The sequence below is a fragment of the Chroicocephalus ridibundus genome, chromosome 3 (genome assembly GCF_963924245.1).
Source record: "Chroicocephalus ridibundus chromosome 3, bChrRid1.1, whole genome shotgun sequence".
Lineage (NCBI taxonomy): Eukaryota > Metazoa > Chordata > Aves > Charadriiformes > Laridae > Chroicocephalus > Chroicocephalus ridibundus.
In genome coordinates, this window is record NC_086286.1 from 34,609,138 (window position 1) to 34,634,821 (window position 25,684).

A 25,684-nucleotide genomic window follows, 5' to 3' on the forward strand; every position below is an offset into this window, starting at 1 on the left:
AGAGGGGCCTCACGAACGTTGCCACAGCTAGGACTTGGCAAGCTTGAGTTGGACTGGTGATATATGGGAACACTTATGTGGTGAAGCCTAGTTTTCATCTGAGGTTTATGTTGTATCCATTACATTAAATGGCCTGCAAGGGAGAACTAAGCATGAAGGAAACTTGCTACTTTCAAGTCAGCTGTTTGCAGTGGGAACTTCTACTACAGTTATCTAGGTTTAGATATCATCTCCCTGTGGCTCTTGATGAAGGTGTGTTATCCAGCGTGTGCCAAATTGATGCCTTGCTCAGAAATTGTTTTGCTTCCTCTGATGAAATAAATAAATGAATTCTCAGATACTTACATGCTGTACATTAATCTCTTTCAGCATAAAACTCCTTTTTCTTTCTTTTCCCCTCAATTTTCTCTACTTTGGAAGAGAGACTATTATCACTCAATTTTATGCTCTGTGGAGGCAGAGAAGGAACAGATGTAGAGAGATGTCACAGAGTAAGCAAAGAGCAGGGTTTTCCCAAACCTGTTATTGATCACTTCATCCAATGCTACTAGAAATGTGTCCCCAGTGACCACACTTTGTCTCTGTCCTGAGAAGACTAGCAAAGATCATGGAATCTTCATGATTGGAAAGGACCTTTGAGATCGAGTCCAACCATAAACACACAAGAGAAAACCCTACAATCTCTGTCACTAGAGCATGCCCTGAAGTGCCAAATCTAGACGTTTCTTAAATACCTCTAGGGATGGTGACTCAGCCACCTCCCTGGGCAGGCTGTTCCAGTGCCTGACCACTCTTTCAGTAAAGTAATTCTTCCTAATATCTAACCTAAACCTCCCCTGCCACAACTTCACACCATTTCCTATGGTCCTGTCATTATTCACTTGGGAGAAGACGCCAACACCCACCTCTCTACAACCTCCTTTCAGGTAGTTTAGAGGGCAATGAGGTCCCCCCTCAGCCTCCTCTTCTCCACGCTAAACATGCCCAGCTCCCTCAGCCTCTCCTCATGTGGATGGCTCACGTGCTCAGAGTAGACCAACCAACTCCTTTCACATTCTTCAGCATTCTGTCATAGAAGTGCTGGCAACTACTAGTCTAGAGGGCTGAGAAATCAAAAGAGCATAGCAAAATATGTGACAGCAGCAAATATCACACCAATTACATAGTTGTGTTTCAGGACAAGATGAAGACGTTAATTTACTTCGGAAGGGATTATACTAATGGGCAGAAAAACCAAATGAGACCTGTGTGGTGTGAGAGGCCAGAGAAAACAGGCAAGAGTAAAAGGTGCAGTAAAGCAACAGGTATCTTGCTCTAGATATCCTCCTTGTCAGGTGGCACAAGGCATTAAAAGTTCTAGTCACATTTACAGAAATTATCAGAGTACTCAGAGGTTACCAAGTTGCTGCCTCTGCTGCTTGTACTCTCCTGCCACATCTCCTCATTTTCTCTGTACAGCGCTTATTCCAAGGAGACTGGAGGAGAAGGAACTAACATGATCCTCATTTTATCTCTTCTCTTTAATGTCATAGTGACTGCCATTCCTTCCAGCTAGAAACCTGGGCTAACTCGTCTTTAATTCAGAAATCGAGACAACTGTGATGCCGTGGAAGCCGTTACTACACATTATGGGATCAGAGGTGACAAGGTGAGAAACTAAGAGTTGAATTTAGGGTTACGTCAAGAAGGGACATAGTTCCACATTCTTGTGTTTGGTGTTACAGAGCACTGCAGACAGAAACCAAGGTTAAGGTTTCAGTCATGGTTCCCAGCATGGGCTGAACACACTGAAGGTGCTTGATCCTGAGGGAAGGACAGAGCCCTTGATTCAGCACTTGGTTCCATCTTCATTTCATTGCACTCAGGGAACACTACAAGGGAAAATACATTTTTGATTTCCAGTGGCCTCATTGTTCAGGAACACATAGCAGTTCCATGTGCATCTTCTCTACAACAAAAGCTGGGGTTTCACAGTAGGGTGAGAAAACTAGATCTTTTCAGAGAGAAGAGTGTATGTTGCCTCATCCAAGCAGCAACCCACCTCTTTTGGCAACTGAAGAATGATGGGACCTCATAGAGAGCTCTCATTTCAATGGACAAGAAGCGGCATAAAGGCAGGCCCAAAAGAGATGCTGAGCTATTATGAAGTTTTCAAATACAGAGAGTTCATAAATATTTATGCTACTCCTCAATTGTAAATAATGTAACTGGATTTGGTACTTTTAGTGGCATAAATGGAAAAGGCTGGGAGTATGGTAAATAGTAATATGGATAAAAAGCCTTTATGAATCTATAAAGTCAACAAAATCCCTTATTTAGGGACCCTGATGAAGAAGAAAAAAAAAAAACAAACCAAAAATAAAAAAGAAATGGGTTCAAATGCAGTGTAAGAAAAACAAACCATGACAGCAGAATCCAGTCAGTGCCCCACCTGAGCTAAATATCAGGATGCTTCAAAGGCAGACAAGGCTAAGAGGGGGGTAACAGTAAGCAAATCTTCTCAAATCTTTCTCAGTGTAAGAATCTAATGTGGTGCATGTAACTCAGACAAGGATATTATAATTCAAGCTTGGAGGCTGTAATAATATGATCAACTTTGAAAGTCCGCTATTTCCCAGTGGACATTCCATCCTAAAATAGACAATCTTGAACTCCACCTTCTCAAAAACCATGACCATCTCAACAGAGCCACTAACAAAAGAAAGAAAAAGAGAAACAATAAAAGTACAAGTTTTTTATACTACTTTTTCCTCTGTGTTAGCATTCTTTACATTTTTCTGCTTTCCCTGAATTTCCAGCATTTAAGTTACCCTTCTTGGCATGGTCCGAGTTCACATCTGGGATCAGGTTGCTGGTGTAAGATAGATCTAGGTGTCAAAATCTCTAAGTGTCAAGCAGCACACAACCCTCAACCAACAAGAATTGTCCAGGACTCTAATATTGAGCAAGAGGAATCAGAATCCACTGTGACAAGAATACACCACTGCTAACAAATATGAACAAGGACATGGAGAAGTTGTTTCATGAAAAAAATTATTTCCCCTTGCCTTGCAATAGTTCTTCCAGATTCTTCTGCAGTTCCTGTTCAGTCAATAAAGCTATGCAAGGAAAAACACATGTGCTTAGCACAGCCATTTTTGCCAGCAGGCACAAAACCAGCTTGGCGCCCACCAATAGACCACCAACTGCAGCAGCACTTTACTACATGGTAGTGTACATAGTGGCAGCTAAGAAGAGAGACTGAGGAAAAAAGTATAAGTGATGCTGTTTAGAACAGCCTTGATGGTTAGGTAGGGACAGTTTTACAGTTTATGAGGTACAGAACCACTCCACACACCTTATTCTCTAGAGCTTCTCTTCCTTGCCTGTTCATTGAAGGAGAGACGCTAAAGCCAGCTGTTCTGCCCTCTTTGAGTTGGATGCATGAAAGCGGCCCTTTGAGGGGCAAAGCTTGTGGTCACAAGTATTTGTTTGCTTTGTGTCCTGTGCATCTAAACTTCTGATAAGGACTTATCTGTACTGATACCACTGTATTAGTCCCAAGGCAATCACTGCCAGCAGACAGCCTGAGAGCTAGTACCTCTCCCCCTGACTTAGCCCAAACAAAATCAGACCAAATCACCCTGAGCCATAGTCTTCATTCAGACTTACTCCCTGCACGTGTTCCCAATGAAATAAATCAAGATTGAATTTGGCCTACATCAGGAGTATTTTTCTTTCTATGTTAATTTTTAAATCGAGGAGACAAGGCCTAAACACAGCATTCGGCTTCAAGTAACACAAATGCCTGGGATCCATCCTAGAACTGTTTTTCTGGTTGAGCAGCATCGAGAGCAGATATTTCAGCTGAAATCAGCATCAACTTGTCAGTTGACAACCACTGCCTTGGCCAGAGTCCAGTTCGGCAGCTGCCATTACTCAGTTGGTTTGTCTGGGTCCATCCTCCAAACAGCGCAGCCCATACATGTATATTTGCCTCAGCCTGCAGTCTACATGAGCAAGTTTGCAAGCTCTGGAGGGATCTTGTGTCTCCATCACAAATAAAGGTTCCCAACACATTCCTAATCCCTCCTCTTGCAAAATGGACATCTCCAAATTCACTTTTCATCATACTAATTTAAGGACCACAAGAACAAGAGAAGAAATGCTTCTGGCCCTCAAAATGTCCATTTTCCTCAGAAAGGCAGGTAGAAACATAGTGAATATTTACTAGACTGGAAAATTCATCACAAGAGAGGCTTTTCCAGCACAGCTAGGCTTAGCTCTTCTTGTCATTAACTCTTATGGGGGAAAACGCCCCAGATTTTAACTGCAACAAGGGGAAAAATAAAGCTTTTAAAAATTCATTCAAGCACACCAACGTTTCATTATACCCTTTTGCAGAGCAGATGGCAAGATGAGGCTTTACCCCCTGGGCCTGCTTCAGGGACCTAACGCAAATGCTTTTCTCACTACAGATCTCAGATGATGTTGGTGTCATCATTTCACTAGGGGATTTGGGTCAAAAGGCTTTACACTCAAATCTGTTTTTTATATAGTACAAGCGCACCCAGACTAGACCCTAGCGGATAAGCAGTGGGGCAGCCAGTACACAGCACAGAGCCCTCTCAGGCACTTCCAGGTCGCTGATTTACACTGGCGCATTTACAGGCTGAATCTTTCTAATCCAATTAAAATCTCATCTGAGCTGTCAATACAGATGTAGGCTGTTGTATTTTAGTGTCTCGTAGAACATGCATTAATCCAGACCTGTGGACAAACTAGCCCTTCTAGGCAAATTCTGCATTCTGCCAGCCCAGTTTCTAGCCCGGGTTCTCTCTCTCATAAAGCTCTTACCGCTCCCATGTTACCTGCCTACCCAGGAACTCCTATGGACAGGCATCACCATCCTATCTGAGTGCTTTATAAAAATGTGTGATATACATCATTAACCTTCTGAAAAATAGCATTTTTCTCTCCCAGCTCACTTCTCACGTAATGATGGCTAGGGTACTATCATTAAACATAAGAACAGGAATATGATCTATTTTCATTTCAATGGCTTCATTTGTTTGAGATGTATATGCCAGTTACAGGCTGTCAGCACATTTAATAAGTTATAGCATAGACCAACAACTCACAAACTTCAGGGGCCAAAAATTTTTACAGTTCATCATGTATACTTGTCATTAAATTTTGCACCAAAAACATTATAAATCATACTGTTTAATAGACTTCCATAAGGCAGCTGTGAGCTGTTTTGCTACAAGCACGTGGAAACCAGTGTTTGCCAGACATAAAAAAAAAAAAAAAAAAGCTAAAAGCACCCTTAATACCACCACAAACTTTCAAATTCCTCATAGAAACTGGCACCCTTCTAAGTAAGCAAAAGCCCAGCAGCAGCTAAAACAGGTCATTCAGTATGACCCGAAGGTAAACAAGTTCAAGTTTTAGCAAGCCAAGTTCAGGAGCAAAACACATCTGTTGGTGACGTCTTCAGGAAGGCTGGATTGAATGCTTCAGCGGATCTTGGTACTGGAGAGACGTGAACTTTGATACAGCAATTAAAGCTTTGCATGTGAAAACCAATAGTTAAGCAGCATCCACAAATAAATTGACAGCAGAGCAGATTACAGATTACACTCTTACTCATGAGAGATACCTGTCACCAAGCAGAACTCTCCATAGTCAGCCAGCTGCACTTTCCGAGAGGAATTCAAGTAGTCTCACATAAAAGGCAAACTGACTTAAATATAGACCAGGATTTTGTGAGATATCTCCGTAAAAGGAGATTACTCATCTGCTACTTAGTCAGAAGCAAGTAGACTCTCTTCAGCTGCACACCCTATTCTTCCCGAAACAGCTGCAGATCCTATTGACTTCTTCCCACACCCCTGCCATAGAATACTGCAAATGCTAAAAAATTGCTCATGGGTGCTAGGGAAGGTGGAAACAGTCAATGGAAAAGAAATCCATACCAATTTACTACGTACAAAGAAAGCAACTTTGGCTGAGAAAGTCCTTGAGCTGAAAACTGTTAGAGGCTGGAGAGCATCCAGGAAAGGACCACCACTATGGCCACATCTTATATTCTTCCCTAGGCATCTGCTTTGGACCCAATCTTGAAATAGGAGCCTGGGCTAGGTTGTCAGACCACTCATCTGACAAACTATATCTGTCCCTATGTTTGGTATGACATACTATAGTCACCCACATGTTAACCTCCACTTGCATACCCAAATTATAAAGTTATTTTCATTCCTACAGCACTTTGAAGCCATGGTAATAGACCAGAACTTACTGGGCTAATGTTATAATGTAGAAAGATTACTGGCAAATTCCTCTAATTCTGAGATCCAGTATTTTCTGTTCTATTCCTCATCCCAGTAGCACCACTCAGGCGTATATGCACTTACAGACACCTCACTTCACATAACCTCCGATCTCAGAATGGTAACGAGATAGCTAATCAACTGCATCAAATGGGCATCACCTTTACGATGCAGATTGCAAAACACCACAGCCCTAAGACCTCTGCCTGTGTTCTGCAAACAGGCTTAACAAGAGTGCAAAGACAGAGAAGTCATTTGATGCCAGGCATGAATAGCAAGTGCCGGCTACCGGAATCCACAACATTTACCACATAAGCAAGCAACAAAGTTCATCTGAAATAACTGCTTGCCTTCCTGTTTATGTCTGTTGCTGCAACAGCACCATTTCATGGTTCAACGGCAGCTGGCAGATGAAACATAATTAGCATGGCCATCTGATTCTTATACCTCACCAGCACTATGTTACTGATCAACAGAACAGTATCATCCTTGTTTTATAGACCTGCAGACCCTGAGATTTTCCACTGTACTGTATTATACAGCAGATTTTATCAAAAGTTGTTAACAAGAAATTGACTGTCAGGGATTCGTTCTCTAGAGAACTTTTGAGGTTCCTTCTAATATGCCCAATCCTACACTTGGAGAATTGCACAGTTCTGTGAGAATAAACAAACATATTTAAGCATTTTGTTGTACTTATAGCCATTGCCACTGTCATGCATCCTGTCATTTGCCGTCTTTCTCATAAGAAGAATATGAGTCATAAAAGAATGGGGAGGGGGTGGGGGGAAAGCTTCAACAGAAGTCTTATTCCTATCCCAAATAAGTCCCTTAAGTCCCTTTGCTCCTCCCTTTGAAGGGAGGTGGTCATTCATCTCCTAAAATATATCAATCTGCCAGCAGAAACTTACCACAAGTTCGGAGAATCTGGCATTGAGCTCTTCTGCTGGTGGTATCGGGACAGAAAACTCAAGGAACTGGAGGGGGTTATTGTCCTTGAGATTGATTTCCGGGAGGTCGCTACCCCCAAAACAACAAAGAAACCCCAACGCATGACGATTCCTCTTCCGGGGGGCCATGATCATGGTGTATGATGCTATCTTCTGATCATGTTCTGCAGGAAGATAAAAATAAAAAAAGGACATTAAATGAGAAGACTCTTGGATCTGTGCAGCTCTCTGCAGCTACAACACTTACCACTAGTATAACAGCTGGAAAAGGACAGAAGGATCTAAGACACAAAAGGGCAAAATTAACACTCAAGCTAGATAAGGTAGCTAAGCTTTCATATGGTATTAACATGTTCTTGCAGGGCAGTGTAGAATCACTTCTCCCAAAGCTTCTCAAAAGGTTTTACAAAATCAGTATGGGATTTCCCAGCAAGTAGATTTATCGGAAATGCTCAGTAACCAAGGCTGAATGCTACCATTGAATGCCAGTATAGGCCGCTCTCTCACTACTACAGTAAAGGAATGAAACTATCAGAAGCAAAAAGCACATACTGGAGAATTTACCCAGAATAAATGGAAGAATCCTCCAAAGATATACAATTTGATCAAAATAAAACAATCAATGAAACAATGAAGCAGGAATCAATTTTCCACCACTCTGGAGCCAGACCACCAAACACTCACTTATCCCTTTATGGCCAGGACTATTGCAGTTGGACCACTTTGTCTATCCTGTGTTCAAACACACGTAACTAGTTTGGGCTGCTTTCTGTATCCAGGGGAGAAACCGCACAGTGCTAATGCATGCTTTCAGATTTACGTTTGAGCTGCCAGATCCCATCTTGACAGGACCCAGGCTTGAGGGACTTTGGTATCAGGAGCGTAAAGGGAGGCAAAAGGAGGCCTGAAGGAGGAGCTGGGAAGTGACTGATTTCACCACACAACACCGTTTGTGAGCGGCCCATCCAAACAGGAAGTCTCCTGCCAGCAGTTTGAAAGGAGGGATCTGTGCAGTCCACAGAGAGCCGCATATTTTGCCCTTTTAAGGGACTTGTTGTTTGACAGCTCAGGGGCTTATTTGTGTTATATTTTTTTTAAGGACTTCACTTTTTCACTTAATTTGCAGAATAAGCCATATCCTTGGAGAGTAAATAATTAAAGCCTGTTGGGAAGCCCAGCTCCCTGGGCACAGGGCAGGGGAGCAGGGAGGGAGGCGGCAGGTGAACTGAACCGCAGGATGCTGGATGCTGGATCAGCAGCAACACAGCTGAACTTTGTCACCAGAGCAGCTGCTGCCCCAGCCTGCCCCACAATGCTTTGGTCTGCTTGCTTGCCAGAACAAGGCTGCTTTGAGCTCTCAGAAAGACTAAGTAGCTGTGCTAGGAAAAGCACCGTTAGGACGTCAATTGCATAGTGGGGCTTAACATGCTGCACCCAGCCAGAAGCTCTCCAGGGACTTTTTGTGTAGAAATCAGCACGCTCGCTTAAGAAAACTGAGCAACAAACAGCAAAAAAAACCCAAACCACCCAAACTTCCACCTTTTTGGCACAACGACATGCATGGCAACTTCTGTTTCCTCTTGGTGGTGGAGACTTAAGAGGTTCAGTTCTTAAAAAGATTTCACAAGAGAGCTTCAGAAGAAGTTGAACTTGTCCACCACACACCATCTTCTCAGGGACTTTATGGTAATCTGGTCACGGATGACATTTGAACCCATTAGTTTGACAAAACTTTGTTTTGAAGGAACTCAAATCTATGAGCCAAAACTGATTTACATACAATACAACTACATTTGCATCAATTCAGTTGTAACCGAGTTCTGGCCCGCTGCCTGTAGGCTTCCTCACCAACCATGAAAGGACCAGAATTATTTGGGGTATGGACAGTGAATCCTCCTTGGCTGAGACATTGAAGTGACAGGACCATAACATCTTCCGTTATAAGCTCAGGTGAAGGCTTTGGTAAGCCCTCCTCCAAAAGAGGCACCTTACCAGGAAATGAATACTACGTGAATGGATATGAAGGCCAACATTTTCTACAGGGTAAGTACTGCCCTAGTCAGGGCACCACAGATTGTCCTGTACTGACATTTCATCACTCAGCTTTCATCTTAAGCAGGTTCACTGAAGAGGTGAACAGTCAGTGTTCAGGTCTTCTTCATCCGTAACGCTGAAAAAAACCCCCAAGCTAGTGCTTGTTCCAGTGGTGCTTTTGCAAAATTGGCACCTGTTCTTTGGGATCCATACTTGAGAAACTCAGCAAAGATACTAAGCTTTTACTATTCTGCAAAAGCACAGAGAGCTCAAACGAAGAGTAAACTTGTATTGCCTCACTTTCACAAAGCACCATTCCATTGCACAACTCATACTCTTAACACTGGCATTTCCCAGGTCCATCTATAAGTGGCATACAGGAAATTCATACTGACACAGAGGGGTAAAATGGCACTTTTGTATTGCTACAACACGGTAACTGTAGATAGGCGAGGTGTCTAGATGCTTTTAAAGTGAGAACAATTGAGGACTGCTAGAGAGGAATCCAGCACAGGTATTTAAGAATTGAATCACTGGATGAACGAATATTTCTAAGTGGGACCACTGTCTTTCTAAACATGAAGCCTGCCAGCCACAGGATGCTGAGGGGCATTTACTTAAGTTGCACTGTTTATGCTATTAAAGAACTAATTACAACTCCTTGATTTTTGTTGTTGGATATAGTTTTAAAGAAAATAAACTTTTTCTAATAGCTTCCAACTTAATAATATTTTCCTTTTCTTTTTCTGTCCTTTGCCTTTTCTTTGTCAAGAACCAAATCTGGGGAAAATATGCTTCCAAAGGATTGAGCAGGGGGAGGGCCAACAAAGAAAATGAAGAAAAGAACATATTTCATTTTTCTGAGAGGCAATTGAAAACAAAGCTGTCATAAAAAATTATGAAAATAATAAAGGCAGGGGTTTTTTATTCTAATGAAAGACCTATTGCCTTTCAACTTCTTGCAAGTAAAGTGATTGTAAAAATGGAACATGTCCAATCATCTATTTCTATATATACCTCCAGTGAGAATCAATGGGAAATCTCTCTCTGGAGGGAATCCCACTATTACACATAACTCCCTCCCACAGCTCTTTTCACTTGTACTGTTTTACCCTTTTGCACAATACAAACAAGTCGCTGTCATTTCAATAGCTCACCACACACCCGCTCCTCATAGCGATCCCCCTGTTGCTTACCAGCCCCATCTGTGGTTCAGCTTAGGTCAGGAGTCACAACCTGGAACTTTGCCCAAGGTCTAATTATAACAACGTCCTCTTCCTCTGACAGGGCGTACGTGTTCATTTCTAAACCATTTGGCCCTGTGACCAAACATAATTAAGCTCATGCAATTTTTCCAAGTCTTATCAGAAGGTTTAGCCACATGGGATGAGATCCAGGCAAACTGCACACGAGGATCCTCTTTCAATTGCAGGTTCTAAATTGTTTCTTCAGTCTCACTCTTTTCTTCATTCTCATCTCAGAAATTCTAATTTTCATGGAAACATACCCTAAGTAAGCAATATTCCACAAACAGTAAGACACCTGAAACAACTGCAATGCCAGCAGCTCTCCTGTGCAAGAGAGCTGATTATCATAGTTTTTCCCACACTGTCCTGTCCTTCACCACAGTGAACAGCCAGAGCATAACTATAATTAAAATAGAGAAAACTACTTTTGTATCATCACCTTTGGAAAAACAGAAGAGAGAGAGAGAACTCTGTGGATTAACTAAACACAAGCTGTCCTGCAAAACCAGCCTGCATTAATGGAAGACACTGATGCGCTGACTTCCAGAGCTGAATCTCCACGGATCAGCAGCAGACAAACAATATTGGTGGATGTAGCCACAGCTCTCACCTGAGTGGGAAGCATGGGACTAAATCTATCATGCAGAATCACTGTCCACACCAGTTTATTCTAACATGAGAGGAAACAAACTAAATAACTTCCATTCCCCCATAAATCTGTATCTTTCTCTATGGCAGGATAAACCATATAAATATGATGTATTGTCACAGAAGTAGAAAGAAACCTGGATTTGGACTGGTTTGGAACATAAGCCAATTCACCCTGCACCCCCAAATCCAAGTTAAATCTCTGTTATTCAACTATTAAATAATAAACCACTAGAACTTCATGGTATTATCAGCTACCTTCATCATCACTTACTGATGATGAAATGCAGAAAATAAGCACCATGCTCATAATTGTCAAAATATACACATTGGGTAAAGCTAGACAGCTCCGTACTGATCCTGTGCTCAGTTCCTTGGACCACAAAGTTTCACCATCTGTGTGCTGGAGAACCAACTAGCTTCATGGCAGGTTCTAATTACCATGGGGAATTTCCATGTATGTCACTTGTAACGTGACAGATGTCAGATGCAATATAAAGCAATTGCAGCATGGGGGATGGGGAAAGGGGCAGGCAAGCAATCCATTTGCTACATCTGCAGTAGTAACCCAACTCCTTTGGTTTGGAATTGTCACCACGCTAAGGAGCTTCCTGATCTCTGGGGCACAAAACAGCAACAAAATACCCAACTATTTAAAATCCACAAAGTTAAAACTTTTCTTCCAGCTAGGAGGGTCATCCTTCCGGAAGGGCGCACCTGCCTACTATGTTGGGCAGGATGGCATCAGACCCCAGACAGAACAACAGATCACAGGAAAGAAAATCCTGGAAAACAAGCAGAGCCTTATGCAGCGACAGCCCCTCACTCCTGGTGAGCCATGGCCCACACTTAACAGTTCCACCAAAAGAGAGGGCTCAGCTTGCAACTCACCGTGCATCCAGGTCATGGATTTTTCCCTCCCACTACACATCAAAATAAGGGTGCAGATCCCAAGGTGGAAAAAGGACTTCTTAAGCCAGCCCAGGCCTCAGCCTTGCTCTGTTTTAGACACCATCTCATCAAAACTGAGATGGTTGAAAATTTCAAAGCATTCCACAGACCTAAAGCTTGTCTCCTGCTATATAGGTAGTATTATATATTATTAACACTTTATTTAATCTTTAATTTTTAGTCATTTATTTGCCTATGAAATATGTCCTGAGATAACAGGAAAGGCAAGGGCTATTTGAAGACTGTCAGGTGTAACTATATCCATGATCCTACTTAACGCAATGCGTCTGTCAAAAATCTGTTTATTTTTAATACTTTAAGGATGCTCAGGATGCACTGGATGACTAATGACCACTAATATTAGTCTGTTAATGCCCACAAATCCAATGCCTCTCACCTGATACAAGCTTATCAAGACAAAAAAAAGCTGAAGAACTGTAAGAGGCCTTTCCCTTCTGAAAGATTAATTTGCAACACTTTCTCTGTCTTCACCTGGGAATGAGGGGGGAAAAAAAACGCTCTACCAAAAAACCAAACAAAACCGAAGCCTGAACAACCAAAGAAAACAGAAAAAAGATACCAGAGGTTCCTCATGTTCACCCCAATCCATTTATCTATCCAAATTGTACTGATAGAAAAACTATTTTAAAGGAACACAGACAAATCAAGATGCAAAATACAAAGTGGAGAGAGCAACAAAGCAGTTAGTGTCAGTATCATAAATCTGGCTAGTAATCATTTGTTATTGCTTTATACTTTTTTCCACCTTTTAATCAAGTACAGATTAATAATTTTCTATACCTGACAGAGCTGAACGTACAATCCATTCATTCTTTTACCTGCTATGAAGTTATTTTATTTTCGCGAATCTATTAGTTTACTGGCTCCACACAAAAATTTGCAGAGTTAAAACTAATCTGTCCTCCTAGACACCAAAAGCTGAGTCCGAATTATGATCTTGCATCTCATTTAGATACAAGTAAAACTATACATCTTTAATATTTCTGAACAGCAGTGTGACCACCACAGCTTAAACTGAGAACAAAACAAGCAGAACTCACAACTTAAGTGTTTATCCAGAATATATATGTCCTTCATCTCCCCAGTGTCTAAACGTACAAGGTATTTGGCTGAGAGGGGAGGCAGAGATGTCCAACTAAACAGCAGCTTTGGAGGCAGAAATACATTTTGCTTAGTGCTTGCTGTACCACAGGATCCCATCCCAACTTATCAATTCCACACTTAAGCAAACTTGCCAATAATTCAAACCTTCATGGTGGTGGATCCACCAGGACAGCATACCCCTAAATATAAGGAACCTTTCTGGTTTGAGCACAGTAGTCTGGAGTACCATCTTTCTTTCCTTGCCCCCTCCCAGTTATTACTTCCAAGTCTTCTAGTGTTGCAGCACTGCAGTTTCAGTAATATCAGTCCAGAAAGTCTGGACTTTTACCAAGGTTAATTTTCCTGTCTTCCTCACCATGAACCATATTTGTTCTATTTGTATACCTCAAAAAAAAAAAAAAAAAAAAAGGCAGAAAAACAAAAAGCTTCTTATTCAGGCAGGCAAAATCTAGCACTTTGCAGTTCAAGCCTTAGTTCTTTCTTTCCTTCTTTTCTACCAGCTTTGGTTTTATTCTCTCCTTTTTTCACTGTTCCATTGCAATATCCTCACTTTCTTTCGTGACAGCTCATAGACTTGGAAAGGCTTGTAGTAGCCACTTACAGACACCTCAAACTGCAAAACTCCTCTCTTTTTCTTTAAGCATATATTAAGGAGAAAAAAAAAACAAACCAAACCTATGAAGAGATACCTACTGCATGACACAGGATTGCACAACACTTTGTGAACGTTTTATTTTTGTTGTATTATACTTGACCAGTATGTTTTATTTTTAGTGTATTGTACTCCATTGTCCCAGGTGTGGCACTGAAGTTGTAGGTTCTCCAGTGCAGGGTCCTAGTTACCTGCTTGAATCAGTGATTGTACAGTGCCAAGTAGACTTACAGTAATATCTAAATGGTAATATAAAGACTACATCAGCAAAAAGTAATCACCCAACTGGAATCTGGCCAGGACATGATGGTTCATACCCCAGTAACGATGCTTCTGTAGAGACAGCATTTAGCAGTGTCTGCAAATCCAGTGTGGATAAATTTATGCTTTATGAAATAATTGAACTTATGCAATGATTGCCCCTACTACTGCATTAGCTTCACTAGATGGGTTGGTTTGTTATGTCACTGTTGTTCTTCAAATTGCTGTGATTGTAATAGCTTGTGGGAAATACACTACATAAGAGCAAACATGGGGAAAGAAACCCACAAATGCCACAGATGCCATCCCAGGACCCAATCGTAACTGAGGGTAAGACCATCCAACAGGACATCTTTTCAAACACTCTCTACAATCCACAGATTTTACTCCTGAAATAAATCAGGTACTCAAATTGTTGTTTTTAGGACTTGCCAAGAACGTACTGTAATCTCAGAGCCATGAATTCAGGACAAGACTACAATCTAAGTTGTGTCTGTGCTACACAACAAAGTGGGTCTGAACTGCCTTTTCTGCAAGCTATGGATCTAGAGAGCAGAGGCCAGGTTAGACTTTCCGGCTTTCTTTGCTTTCTTCTGGTGGGGGGTACAATGCTGTGATGCAATTCCACAGGAGAGAGTGCCTTGGAAGCTGGAGAATGAGATGAAGCTTTTATTCAATATAAGAATTCATAGACTGAAGATGAAATAGATCATAATAACATTAGTCAAGCCAACATACATATTGACAGCCAGAACCAGCACATTGCTCCTTCAGTTCTAGTGCAGAAGACTATTTTACTCTAGAGGAAGATGAAGTCCCATGCCTTTTACGGGTCTTAAGGTATGAAATGCCTTTAATGTCATTGGTTTGAAACTGGCCCTAATGAGTAATGTCTGTCAGTTCTATCCATAAGACATGCTCATCCTAGAGCCAAGCCTTTAATACCCACAAGAAAGAAGTCAAGAATAGAGTTATCTGGAAAACAAGCTGTCTCACTCATGCCTATACGCCAAAAGACCAGGAATACCGGGCAGCTTAGCACTAAGGCTTGATCTAGGGAGACTGGAAATCTCTGCAATATTTCTATTGGGAAGAGTGGGGTTCAAGTACAAGGGATGTCAGTCCAGAGTTTCCCAGTAGCACTAAGAACTGCCACCTTTGAAAGAATGAATACACAAAACCCCATTGCTAAGAGCATCCCTGTCTTGTTTCAGTCATTGTAATTTTTCCATTCTGTCATTGCCCAATTATTTCCAGACATGATGTAACTATTTTGCCAGGGGATTTGGGAGTCAAAATGTTGCTGTTGTTGTCATCGTTATCCTGGGTGCCTGATTTTTCCAGACAAAATAAGCAGCTGAGGGCATTAGAGTGCCTCTGAGAGAGAAATAATCTGTAAGAACTGCCAGTGTGCTCCAAGAAAAACAAACAAATGGTAAAGGTCCAATTACATCTTCCCAAACTCCAGCTTATTTCCATGTGAAACGCTGTTTTCTTATTCAGACAATTAGTAGAAAAATGTTTCATCTGCTGTCCGATGTCATCACAGCATACAAAAATTTATTTCCATTCTAACACTGGGTTCAGGGCCACTATAGGACATTAAAGCTCAACTTGACTGGAAATAGGCCTTGGTTATAACCACTGGAAACTGGCCACAGATGTAGGTGTACAAGTGCTGTCTTCATTATTGACAGGTAAATCAATTACCTGAAGTTCTGAAGTTCTCTCACTAGAAAAAGCAACTCAGTCTTTATAGCAAATGCATATAACTATGGAAAAGCCCTACAAAGACAACATTTGGACTTTTACATGTTTTTCATGGATGGCACTGAAACTCTTCAAACCTAGTGTCCATCAATGCCACCTGGGAAAGTCAGTCTGCAGATCTGCCACTTTCCTGCTTAGTGCCTCAGGTAAAGTATGTTTCACTGTGAACCTATAAATAATAAAGATGGTGGTTGTCAGTTCAGTTCCATATACTGAAAAGCCACTGATGGGGATGATAGTTAAAAGGCTTCTTAAGCGACTTACTAAATGGAAGAAACAGCCAGTAGATGCATCACAAAGGGAACAGGTCTTGGGATTTTGATGCTGTCTCCTCTTAAGAGATTGTTTCTGTAGGTCAAGGCATAGACAGGGTGAAAGTGTCATTGATTTTATATGCCTATTTTTTAAGCTACTCTGATTCTCGACTTGTCAATTTGGCATCAAAAATAAATCTAGAAAGTGAAGTTAAGAAAAAGTCATATACAGCATTTTATTCCAGCATTTTTATTTTTGTTCAACATTCGGACAAGGGATACTCTGGGTTTGATATGCTGAAACCTCAACATTACGCAAGTAGGTTTGGATTCCAAGCCAGCAGCTTGGTGAAATTGTTGAACTTTTAACCTAACGTATCTTCATGAAGAATGGATATTTGGAAAGAGTTCTGCTCAAGGATTTTGGGTTGTTTTCTGTGTGTATTTTTAAGTGGCATCCAGATAAAATATATTTTCTGGCTGCTGTAATATTTACAAGAGGAGATTTTACACCAACACTGAAAGCTAGTTTCAGAGCCATGACTTACTGCTTTAGGTTTTAGGGCTGCTAAGTGCTTCATGACATTAGGGTGAATCAGGCCTCATGTACATTAAGGTCAAATCCCACAGAGCTGATGCTCTGTGTGACACAAGTAGTGATCAATTATAAGGGTCTGAAAAAAAAGTGCTACCTAAAACCAGCCACCTTCCTTGCGTGGTCAAGGCTCTTGGCCAACATGTTGCAAAGAGTGCAGTAAAAGGAGGGACAGGGAGAACCCCCCTAAAATACCCAAATGCGAGGATCTTCTCTACAAAGCGATGCAGATCCATGTAGTCTAGAGCATATGGTACACAAACGTGTGGTGTCTGTGCCAATCGCTACCAAGTCTATTCTACTCCCTTCTCTGGGCTGCCAATAGCAAGTTCTAGTCTCCCGGATTCTTACAGCAAGAGGTCATGAACACATCAAGGCCTTTAGTGTTCACAATTAAGAAAAGTTTAAGTACTGACGTATATCTAGGGAAGACTTCCTAGAACTGTAACTGACCAACACACTGTTCACCCCCAAGGATAAGTCATTTGCTTAAAAGTATGCTCAGATATCCAAAGAAAACTGCAAAGAAGCTGCATACAGCAGATGTTTGGGTAGTCATCTCTGGACTTCTAAGTATTTACAGCAAGTTAATAGCCTGCCTGAAGATACAGCAAGTTCTTTCAGCTTCTGAGCCCAAGCTACTTGCATCTTGTTGACAAAAATTTGAACACACTCCACAGAAAACTAGACTGCAGGATAAAATTCCCTCAGCACCCCACTACAGCTGCACGCTAAAAGAAAAAAAAAAGCAACCAAAAAACTCAACCCTGCTTCTAAACAGCTACTTGGTCTGTGTACATAGTCCTTAGATTTGATTCAAAAAGAAGGCCCATTGTATACAAATAGAACAGAAGTCTACCCTCTATTAGAGAAGGAATATCTTCTTTATCCCCTTAGGGCTGCAAACATTATTATTATACCCAGTGATGTACGTCTTAGCAGAACATGTGCTAATATCACTGCTTGCTGTCTCTAGTTCTGTACAACACTGATTTATTTGATAGATTGTGCAGGACTTTATCCAAAACATCACCTGCTGCAATTCATTTTGTCTCACATTTTGGAAGCATATTTAAAACTTACTTGAATCTTACATCTTATATTTTAAATTTATGGGTGGAATACATACAAATAAAGACAGTAAGTAAGCAGTCATACATTGCTTCCTACAACAAGTTCAGGTCTTGGCTCTGCTGTCCTGGTCAAGCCAGGACATTTATAAGATAAATGAACGTTATGTAAGAACATCTCCTACTGCAAGAAAGACTGAAATTGCTGTTATCCCCCTTTCCTACTTGCTGTAGAGAAGACACAGCCAACCAGTACCAAAACCTTTCCAGCCACAAGAAGTAGCAGCAGCATTTGACCCTCCCGCTGCCCAGAAACCCAATTAAACAAGGAAGCCCTCTCAGTTTTCACTCACCACTTTGCACCTACCTCCCAGCAAAACATCAGAAGCTCTGAAACATCAAGACCAACTATGTATTTGGACTAGATGGCAAGTCCAAGCAGAAATACGTTATATGTAACCCAGCAATTTGCATGCAGGCTGCCAGCCTATCACTAATTTTTAACTACCGGCTGTTGGACCAGTAAATATGAGATGAAAACGGAACTAACACTACTGAATCCCTGTGCTTTACCTTTTCCTCCCCCCAAACCCCCATAGCCAATCATATTACAAGCTAGGGTCTACTGCACTGCAGTGGTACCTGGCGATGCTTAAAACAGAGAAAATTGTACAGAGAAGTGGTTCCCTCTCCAAATCTCAGGAAAGAATATAAACTAGCAGATGTATAACACAAACACTGAGCCCACAGCACTGAGACCCTCTTCAAGGTGACCTCTTCCCTAGTGCTTGTTCTGTCCATACCCTAACATCAGTCAAATGTAGCCTGTAAGAAGCATGACTACTGCCCAGGAAATGTTCTTTGTGCTGGGTTTACAGTGTTATCAGCTATTAATCACAAAAAGCTCAACTGGGATAACCCCAGAATTAAACACATTAAGCAACACCAGTCTAGAGAGGGGAGTTGGTGTGGGAAATAGTTTTAAGGAACGTTATTTTGTTTCCAAGAAAAAAAACGGTGCTTTAGACAAGAACAAGTCCACAAGGTCTTAGAATATCCTGTTCATGCTGAGATTTCAAACACAGGCAAAAATTTTCTACATTTTTCAGAGGTCATGCATGATAAGGAAACAATTCATGTCCTACAGGGCCCACTAACAGCAGAACTAACTCTCTTTAATTCCCAGAGCACATTTCATATCCATATCAATATTGCAAGACATATACCCAGCATCTACTGGAATACTCTTACAGTGATAGTTTCTCTTCATTTAAATTGCAATAGTATGACTACATGGCAAACAGTTCTCAATCATCAAATCCCAGCATAATGACTACCAAGTCACCTGTTTCTCAGAAAGCTGCTTATAGAAGCGTGCTCCAAGGAAGTGATTTTCCCAGCACCTCAGCAACCTCCATGCGAAAAAGGATAAAACATAACATTGCCTAAATGAAAAAAAAAAAACAACCCCAAAACAAAAAACCAAACCAAGCAACCAACCAACCAAACAAAAAAAACAACCAAAAAACTTTAGTACTGGGACTGAATCCACCTTGAGAAGCAGTTTTGTCTCATTCATTTAATAGAGAGGAACTGACACTGGGAATATCTTGGAAATGAGATCTCTGCCCCTTCTAACCAACCACTCCACACCAAATAAAGCATTTCTCTAAATTGGAAGGAGTGTCTCCTAAGGACCAAAATTTGAGTTTCTAAATAACTGCTTAGAGGGAAACCACTTATCACAGGAAATGAAACAAAGGGCAAGAGGAAAGATCAGTTTTCTAGCTGGAAGGATGCTGTGCTCTGTGGGAGTACTATAGCAAGTCTCGTGCTGTGGAAGGACCGTGGTGTGGAGGTAATGCCAGTGGGTCAACCACCCAATAGTTCAGTCAAAAAAATAAATTTATGCCTTTGTATTCAGTTCTTCAAATGTTTAGGCTTAGGTTACTCCAGAGGAAATCTCTTTCTTATCAGGTACTAAGCGTCTTATATTCTGTAAAGCAAATTATTTCACACCTTTGCCAGGGAATCCCCCAAAAGTCATATTTATGAGGCAAAGTCAGCAGGAAAAGCAAAAAGGAAGAAAAAAAAACAAACTAAAAAACATTTTACATTTTATCCTTTTCTTCAGAAAGATATTGGAAGATATACTCAAAATTCTGTTTGGCTTATCAAGGCATAAATTCCAGGGTGAACATACTATTTGAATTAGGTTATAGAGACTTTACAAGTGCCTTTCACTCCTCAGATGAGTGAACAACATATGTTCCCTATATGGCTTCCTCTCCATGTGTATAACAGACTCCTATTAATTCCGACAGAAACACATAACCTCGTAGAACAAGAGACCAACTCTTCCAAACAGAACTCAGACTCAGTTCATTTCTGGTGAAATGTCCCTCACTGGAATTGTGCCAAGTGGGCACCTGAGATTTTTTTTTTTTTAAGTCCTCAAAATATTTTATTTTCTCCAAAGGCCTTTTGAGACAATTTTAGCCAAGTCAAAGTAGAGCATCCAAATCATCATTTCCTGACTCCTGGGGAATGTATTCCAAGTCACATACAAACTTATGTAGGCACTAGTATGAATGCCTCTTTTTAACTGCATTCACTCATGCAATTTCTATCATTAAAAAAGGAAAAGAAAATCCAACAGTGCTAGGAGCAGAGCTGGTAGAGAAACTTTCTTCTTTTAATAATTGAGATTTAAAATGAATGGTTAGATTGAAGATAAAACACCTTTTCAACTGGGCTGTAAAAATGTTTTCTTCACTCCACTTCAAGAAGTGGGCAATGCAGCGAGGCAGAAAGATAAATCTAAATTGGAGGCAATACTTCACACTGGAACGTGAAACTGTACATGTACTTGGTTAGTGTTGCACAGACCTCTTCCAGGCTGGTTGTACTCAAAAAAGGTTTAGTTTTCATCCTTAATCCTAACCCTGCGAAAGTGTCTGACGACAGATTCAGAAAAGCAACATATGCTGTATGTCAGTAGTAGTTTCATGCTTCAGCTACACTTCCACGCTTCCCATTAAACCTTCCTTGCCCAGGAATACTCTTCCACGCTGCTCATAACAGCTCAAGCAGCTTGCCTCAAATCGGAAAGAAAGTGAGGGCAGGGTTGTCATTGCTTCTGACACCACTAAGCAGAAGCTGCTCTCAAGCTGTGCAGAACGTCAAAGCTTCCCTGTCTCTTTGGGAGCTGAGCGAAGCCTCTGCACCCTTACCAGACAGTGCCAGAGTGCGGAGTTGTGCATCATGGACAGCACTGCAATTACTTTCATCTCTCTCCATCCTGTGCCCCCATCACCACCGTCAGCAGAGACCTAGATGTAGTTTGCTCACTGTTCCTCCTCCCTCATTGATTTTTCAACGCATCAGAGAGCAGCAGTAGATAAGCAGCACTCACTCTGGAGAGGATAATTAACACAAGATGTACAGGGGAAACTGACTTTATATGCAGACTTTCTCCCTCACTGATTGAAGAATTTGTTGGGATATGCCAGTGTTCTGCATGTCTCTTAGTTGGTTTCAAAGGAACATTTTATGTTCGTTTCTTACTTCTGTTAAGAGATTCTCCAGCTATAGCTTTGGAGCCCATCAAACAAAATGCTTTTCACCTGCCTACCACTTCGGAGACAACCCCATGGAAATAAGCTAATGCCAGCACGCTGACATTCAGGAGCTGCTCAACAACCACATAAGCTGTTCAGCATCAGCCATCCACAAATAACATACATGTATTCACAACCCAAGGCACCGTCAGACAGTTGGTGAATAATAAAACAACGTCCTCCTGTTCTGCTGGTCAGTTATGCTCCCACAGGTAACTCGTGAATAAACATGTTAAAAATGGATAACAGGTTTAGCTGGTAGAACATATGCTTTAAGCTCAACTACTGAAATATGAGTCAAAATTCTAAGCGGCGAAAGCTGCTTGGTCATACACTCCTGGTTTTCAGTGCAAAGTGTTTCTACACAGTGAATGTTTCCAGGCTCAGAAAACCAAACACACACATCCCAATACAGTTCTAAAATAGAAAATCAGAACACTTTCATGAAAGTTTTCCTTTCTTCCCTATCTGAAAATAATGAAACAGCCTCAGTCCAGACTTCTGCCCCCTCTTTCAAACTCCACTGACTGCAACTGTGGCAAATACTCCACCTTAGTTCAAGCTCTCTATCCCCTCTAGATAAAGCAAAAGTGAGGGCATTTGCAACCAGGCCAAGGAATTCCCTTCCACCAGCTTTATTAGAATATTGAGAGCACAGGTGTTTGCAACACCTCTTTCCTACCTTCTTCCAGCCAAGGAAGTAGTTCAGTAAGGAGATTTAAAGATAGAGGACCTCAAACAAAGCTTTACTATGGTCCACATAGATATAGATATCTATCTCCTTTCCTTGTCCTCGTTCCCACCACCAAACAGACCGAAAAGCCCACAACGTCTTGATAAACACACCAAAAGTAGCTGGGGACGTAAGTATTAAAACATGTACAACAAGTTTATTTTATGCTGGTTTGTTTTATGGCTCCCCTCCAGTATTTTGGATGCACAGCCCCACTAGGGTCACAGTGCTAAAATTTTCCTTAAACAAGTCCCACTCAAAGTTCCAGGCCTGTTTTTCTCTCTCCACACCACCTGCATCCCAACGCTCCTTAAAGAAAATAGAATTTATCCAGTGCAGAAAAGAATAATGATGTGTATGTACATCCCTCTGTACTGAGTCATCTCCCAGCTTGGCCGTGCTACACCACGGCCGTGCATATGCCTTCCTTCATCAGTGCAGTTTCCCAAGCAGTATGTGGGGAGGGGATCTGTACAAAACTGCAAAGGCGACTATGACTAATCACTTTGGCTCATCAGATCCAAAAGTTGGTAGGGATGCAATTTGAGAGTTTTGAAACAAGCTCAGCAGAATAGATGGAGTATCTCGGTCTCCTCAAAGCCTGAGTGAGACGAGGTCAGGGTTCCCTCAAGTATCCCACAATGGCTTTACACATAAAGAGCCCTATCTCACAAGGCTCCGAATCCCCATTTTATGTTTCAATCCATATTTTTCCAGTAAGAGGACATTAGAATCCCAAACCACACATTTTATTCTCCAAAAGGTAGAAAAAGTTACAAGTCCACATCTTTTTACCAGGCAGTACAGGTTAATCTATATGAAATATGGGGAACAAAAGGAAAAGAAAAAAAAAGTTGAAGGGAAAACAAAAAATGAAAGCATTGCCTTTAGCCTCACTGAAGAAAATTTATATGTCTTTCTCAAGGAACGATGCTTCTTTCATGCACTTACAAAGAGCATTTTCTTTCTTTGCAAACACTGCAGCGTAAAACTAAAAACAATCCCCAGATTAACAAGAAAGATGACAGGTTTTCTTTATGAGGCAGACCAAACAATTCTTGGAGCAGGTAGCAGTTGAGTGAGCCATGACGCACCTTTCTTCAGAAGTTGATAAATGAGTTCTGAGCAACTAGTAAAGGCAGAAAGAAAAGGAAAGTGTGAAATGATGAGCCAAAATACACCCTTTAAGAAAAAGTTACACTTTTGGTCTGCAAGGGGGGTTAAAGAGGATATTTAAAAGCAATGTGTACTACCAAGAATCTTTTCCAGAGAAGGCCCAACTTCCTGGCCCCAGAAGCCACGTGCTAAAAGCTTTCACGTGGTCAAGAGCCAAAAGACACACACCACACACTTTGTGGAGCTGAGGAAAGGGAAAGCACTAGGAAGTGGTTCCCAGGCTGGTTGTGACAATAAATCCTCATGACTCCTGCTGCTGTTTTTGAGATAGGGCTGAGCCAGGCAGGTGGCCGGCTCTTAAGAAAGTGCTGCAATATTGATCTCAGCAGTTAAGGTTCGAAGGGGCCTCTTGAGAGCATCTAGTCCAACCCCCCTGCTCAAGCAGGGTCAGCTAGAGCAGGTTGCCCAGGACTGTGTCCATTTGCATTTTGAGTATTTCCAAGGATGGAGTCACAACTTCTCTGGGCAACTTGTGCCAGTGTTCAGTCACACTCACAGAGAAACAATTATTGTGTTCAGATGGAATTCGCTGTGCTTCAACTTATTGCCTCTCATCCTGTCACTGGGCGCCACTGAAAAGAATGCACCTTTCTTAAGCAAAGAGTGAAACTTCTCAAAAGTCCTCTTACCAGCAAAGCCCCTGCTCTGTGTAAGCATTTAGGGGACTTACATCTGTGTGCAGATCTGGATTGGTTGAATGACAAGAGAATATTGCAAAGATTCTCTTATGAGCCAACGTCTGCTAATTAAAGACAAGAACAAGCTGCAGAACAAAGATACATGCATTGAAGAGGTATGTTAGAAATAAACACACCAGTACTTCTTCCCATAAATCCAATTAATTATAGATTCTCACACCACAAAAATTCACAGACAGGATATCAACTGCCCAAAAAAAGACTCCTCCTATTTGTAGAAGGAGAGTCTTCACAGATTGCTACTCCACTGCATTAGGCATCTGCCCCATCCTTTCTCAAAACTACATGTTAACGACAACATAATTTTGTCATTAATATTAAAAGTTGTGATTCCCCAGACAATTTAATACTGATAGAAGCAGCATTAAATAAAAGCTCTTGACTGGTAATGCTTATCAAGCTTTGTTAATGACAAAACTGTCATTAATATTAAAAGCTGTGGTTCCCCAGATAATTTAACAAATAGAGGCAGGCTTAAAGAAAAGCTCTTGAGTGTTAACACTTATCAAACTACTGTTCCCAGTTCTAATACCATTTGCAGGATAGACACTGCTCCTGCATTAACACAAGCTGTGACAGTGACAAACACAATGGACCTGTATGTCTACTGGTTCCTATACCAGGTAATAGCAATGGTCTTAGTGCCTGCTCCAAGACATTCCCTAGACGTGATAGTCTACAGTCTTATTACTTCATTGCTTGGGAATAAGTCTTTGTAACTGGAGATGATCCAAAATAATAAAAAAATAAAAATAAAAAAACCAAAACAAAACAAAACCCAGCAACTTGGATTTGAATTCAAATTCTCTAGAAATGTAGGGCTTTACAGAATTGTTCCCTTTGTGTGCCTCAGCTGCTTGAACTGAAGTCAGTGGATGTTTGACTGATTGACCACTGATTTCTGTGGGAACAGGATGGGATTTTAGCCACAGCAGGACTGCTAACCACTACCATCTAGTATTTGCCCTTCAGAAGCTCTTCAGGGCAAATGCTTAGAAAGTAGCTGAATTCAGTTTTGTAAGCAAAACCCCAGGAAAACCCTTTCCCAGAGGTCAAGCCCTGATCCCTGAGGCCTGGGTGCAAGCTCTCTGGCAGAACTTCTCCTGAGCTTGTTGTGTGGAAGATAAGGAATCTGAATGATTTCCTGCTCAGCAGCATGTAGCTCCCCAAACATCTGACAGTTTATGTGCTAGGGACTGTCTCCACAGAAACTTGGCTAGAGAGATCAGGATGCTGAAAATTACAGCTTTGCAGTAGCAAACAGCTCATCTTCACTCCCTCATATTCTCCATCCTGTACTACTTTCTAACTGTATTCTCTTGCCTGTGGCTCTCCCAAAGCAGGCCAGGTACTGCACATCTCCTCCCAACCAGGTCTGAAGGAAAGGGTATTAACTCCCACACCAATGCACCAGTGCTGCAGATAAAGCCGCTCCCCATAAATCCTGAAATCAAACACACTCCCCAGTTCACCAATCACGTGCCAAACGAGCATACACTTGCCACCCTCCTGCGCTGCATATATTATCTATCAGATAAGCCTCTGATAGAGCCCTCAGGCGATGTCTTTTTCATAACCATTTCAAAATC

The 25,684-nt window shown here is 41.4% G+C and overlaps 1 protein-coding gene across 6 annotated transcripts in view; it reads right to left on the reverse strand.

The window, feature by feature from the left end:
• DAAM2 (dishevelled associated activator of morphogenesis 2) overlaps nucleotides 1-25,684 on the reverse strand; it is a 217,118-nt gene that overhangs the window by 121,825 nt on the left and 69,609 nt on the right. For all 6 annotated transcript variants that reach the window (XR_010070275.1, XM_063328682.1, XM_063328685.1 and 3 more), the window contains one exon: nucleotides 7,223-7,425. Coding sequence is in view for 5 of the 6 variants with exons in the window: in XM_063328682.1 (XP_063184752.1) it covers nucleotides 7,223-7,396 (174 nt within the window). In the remaining variant the exon portion in view is untranslated. The remainder of the gene's footprint in view (nucleotides 1-7,222; nucleotides 7,426-25,684) is intronic.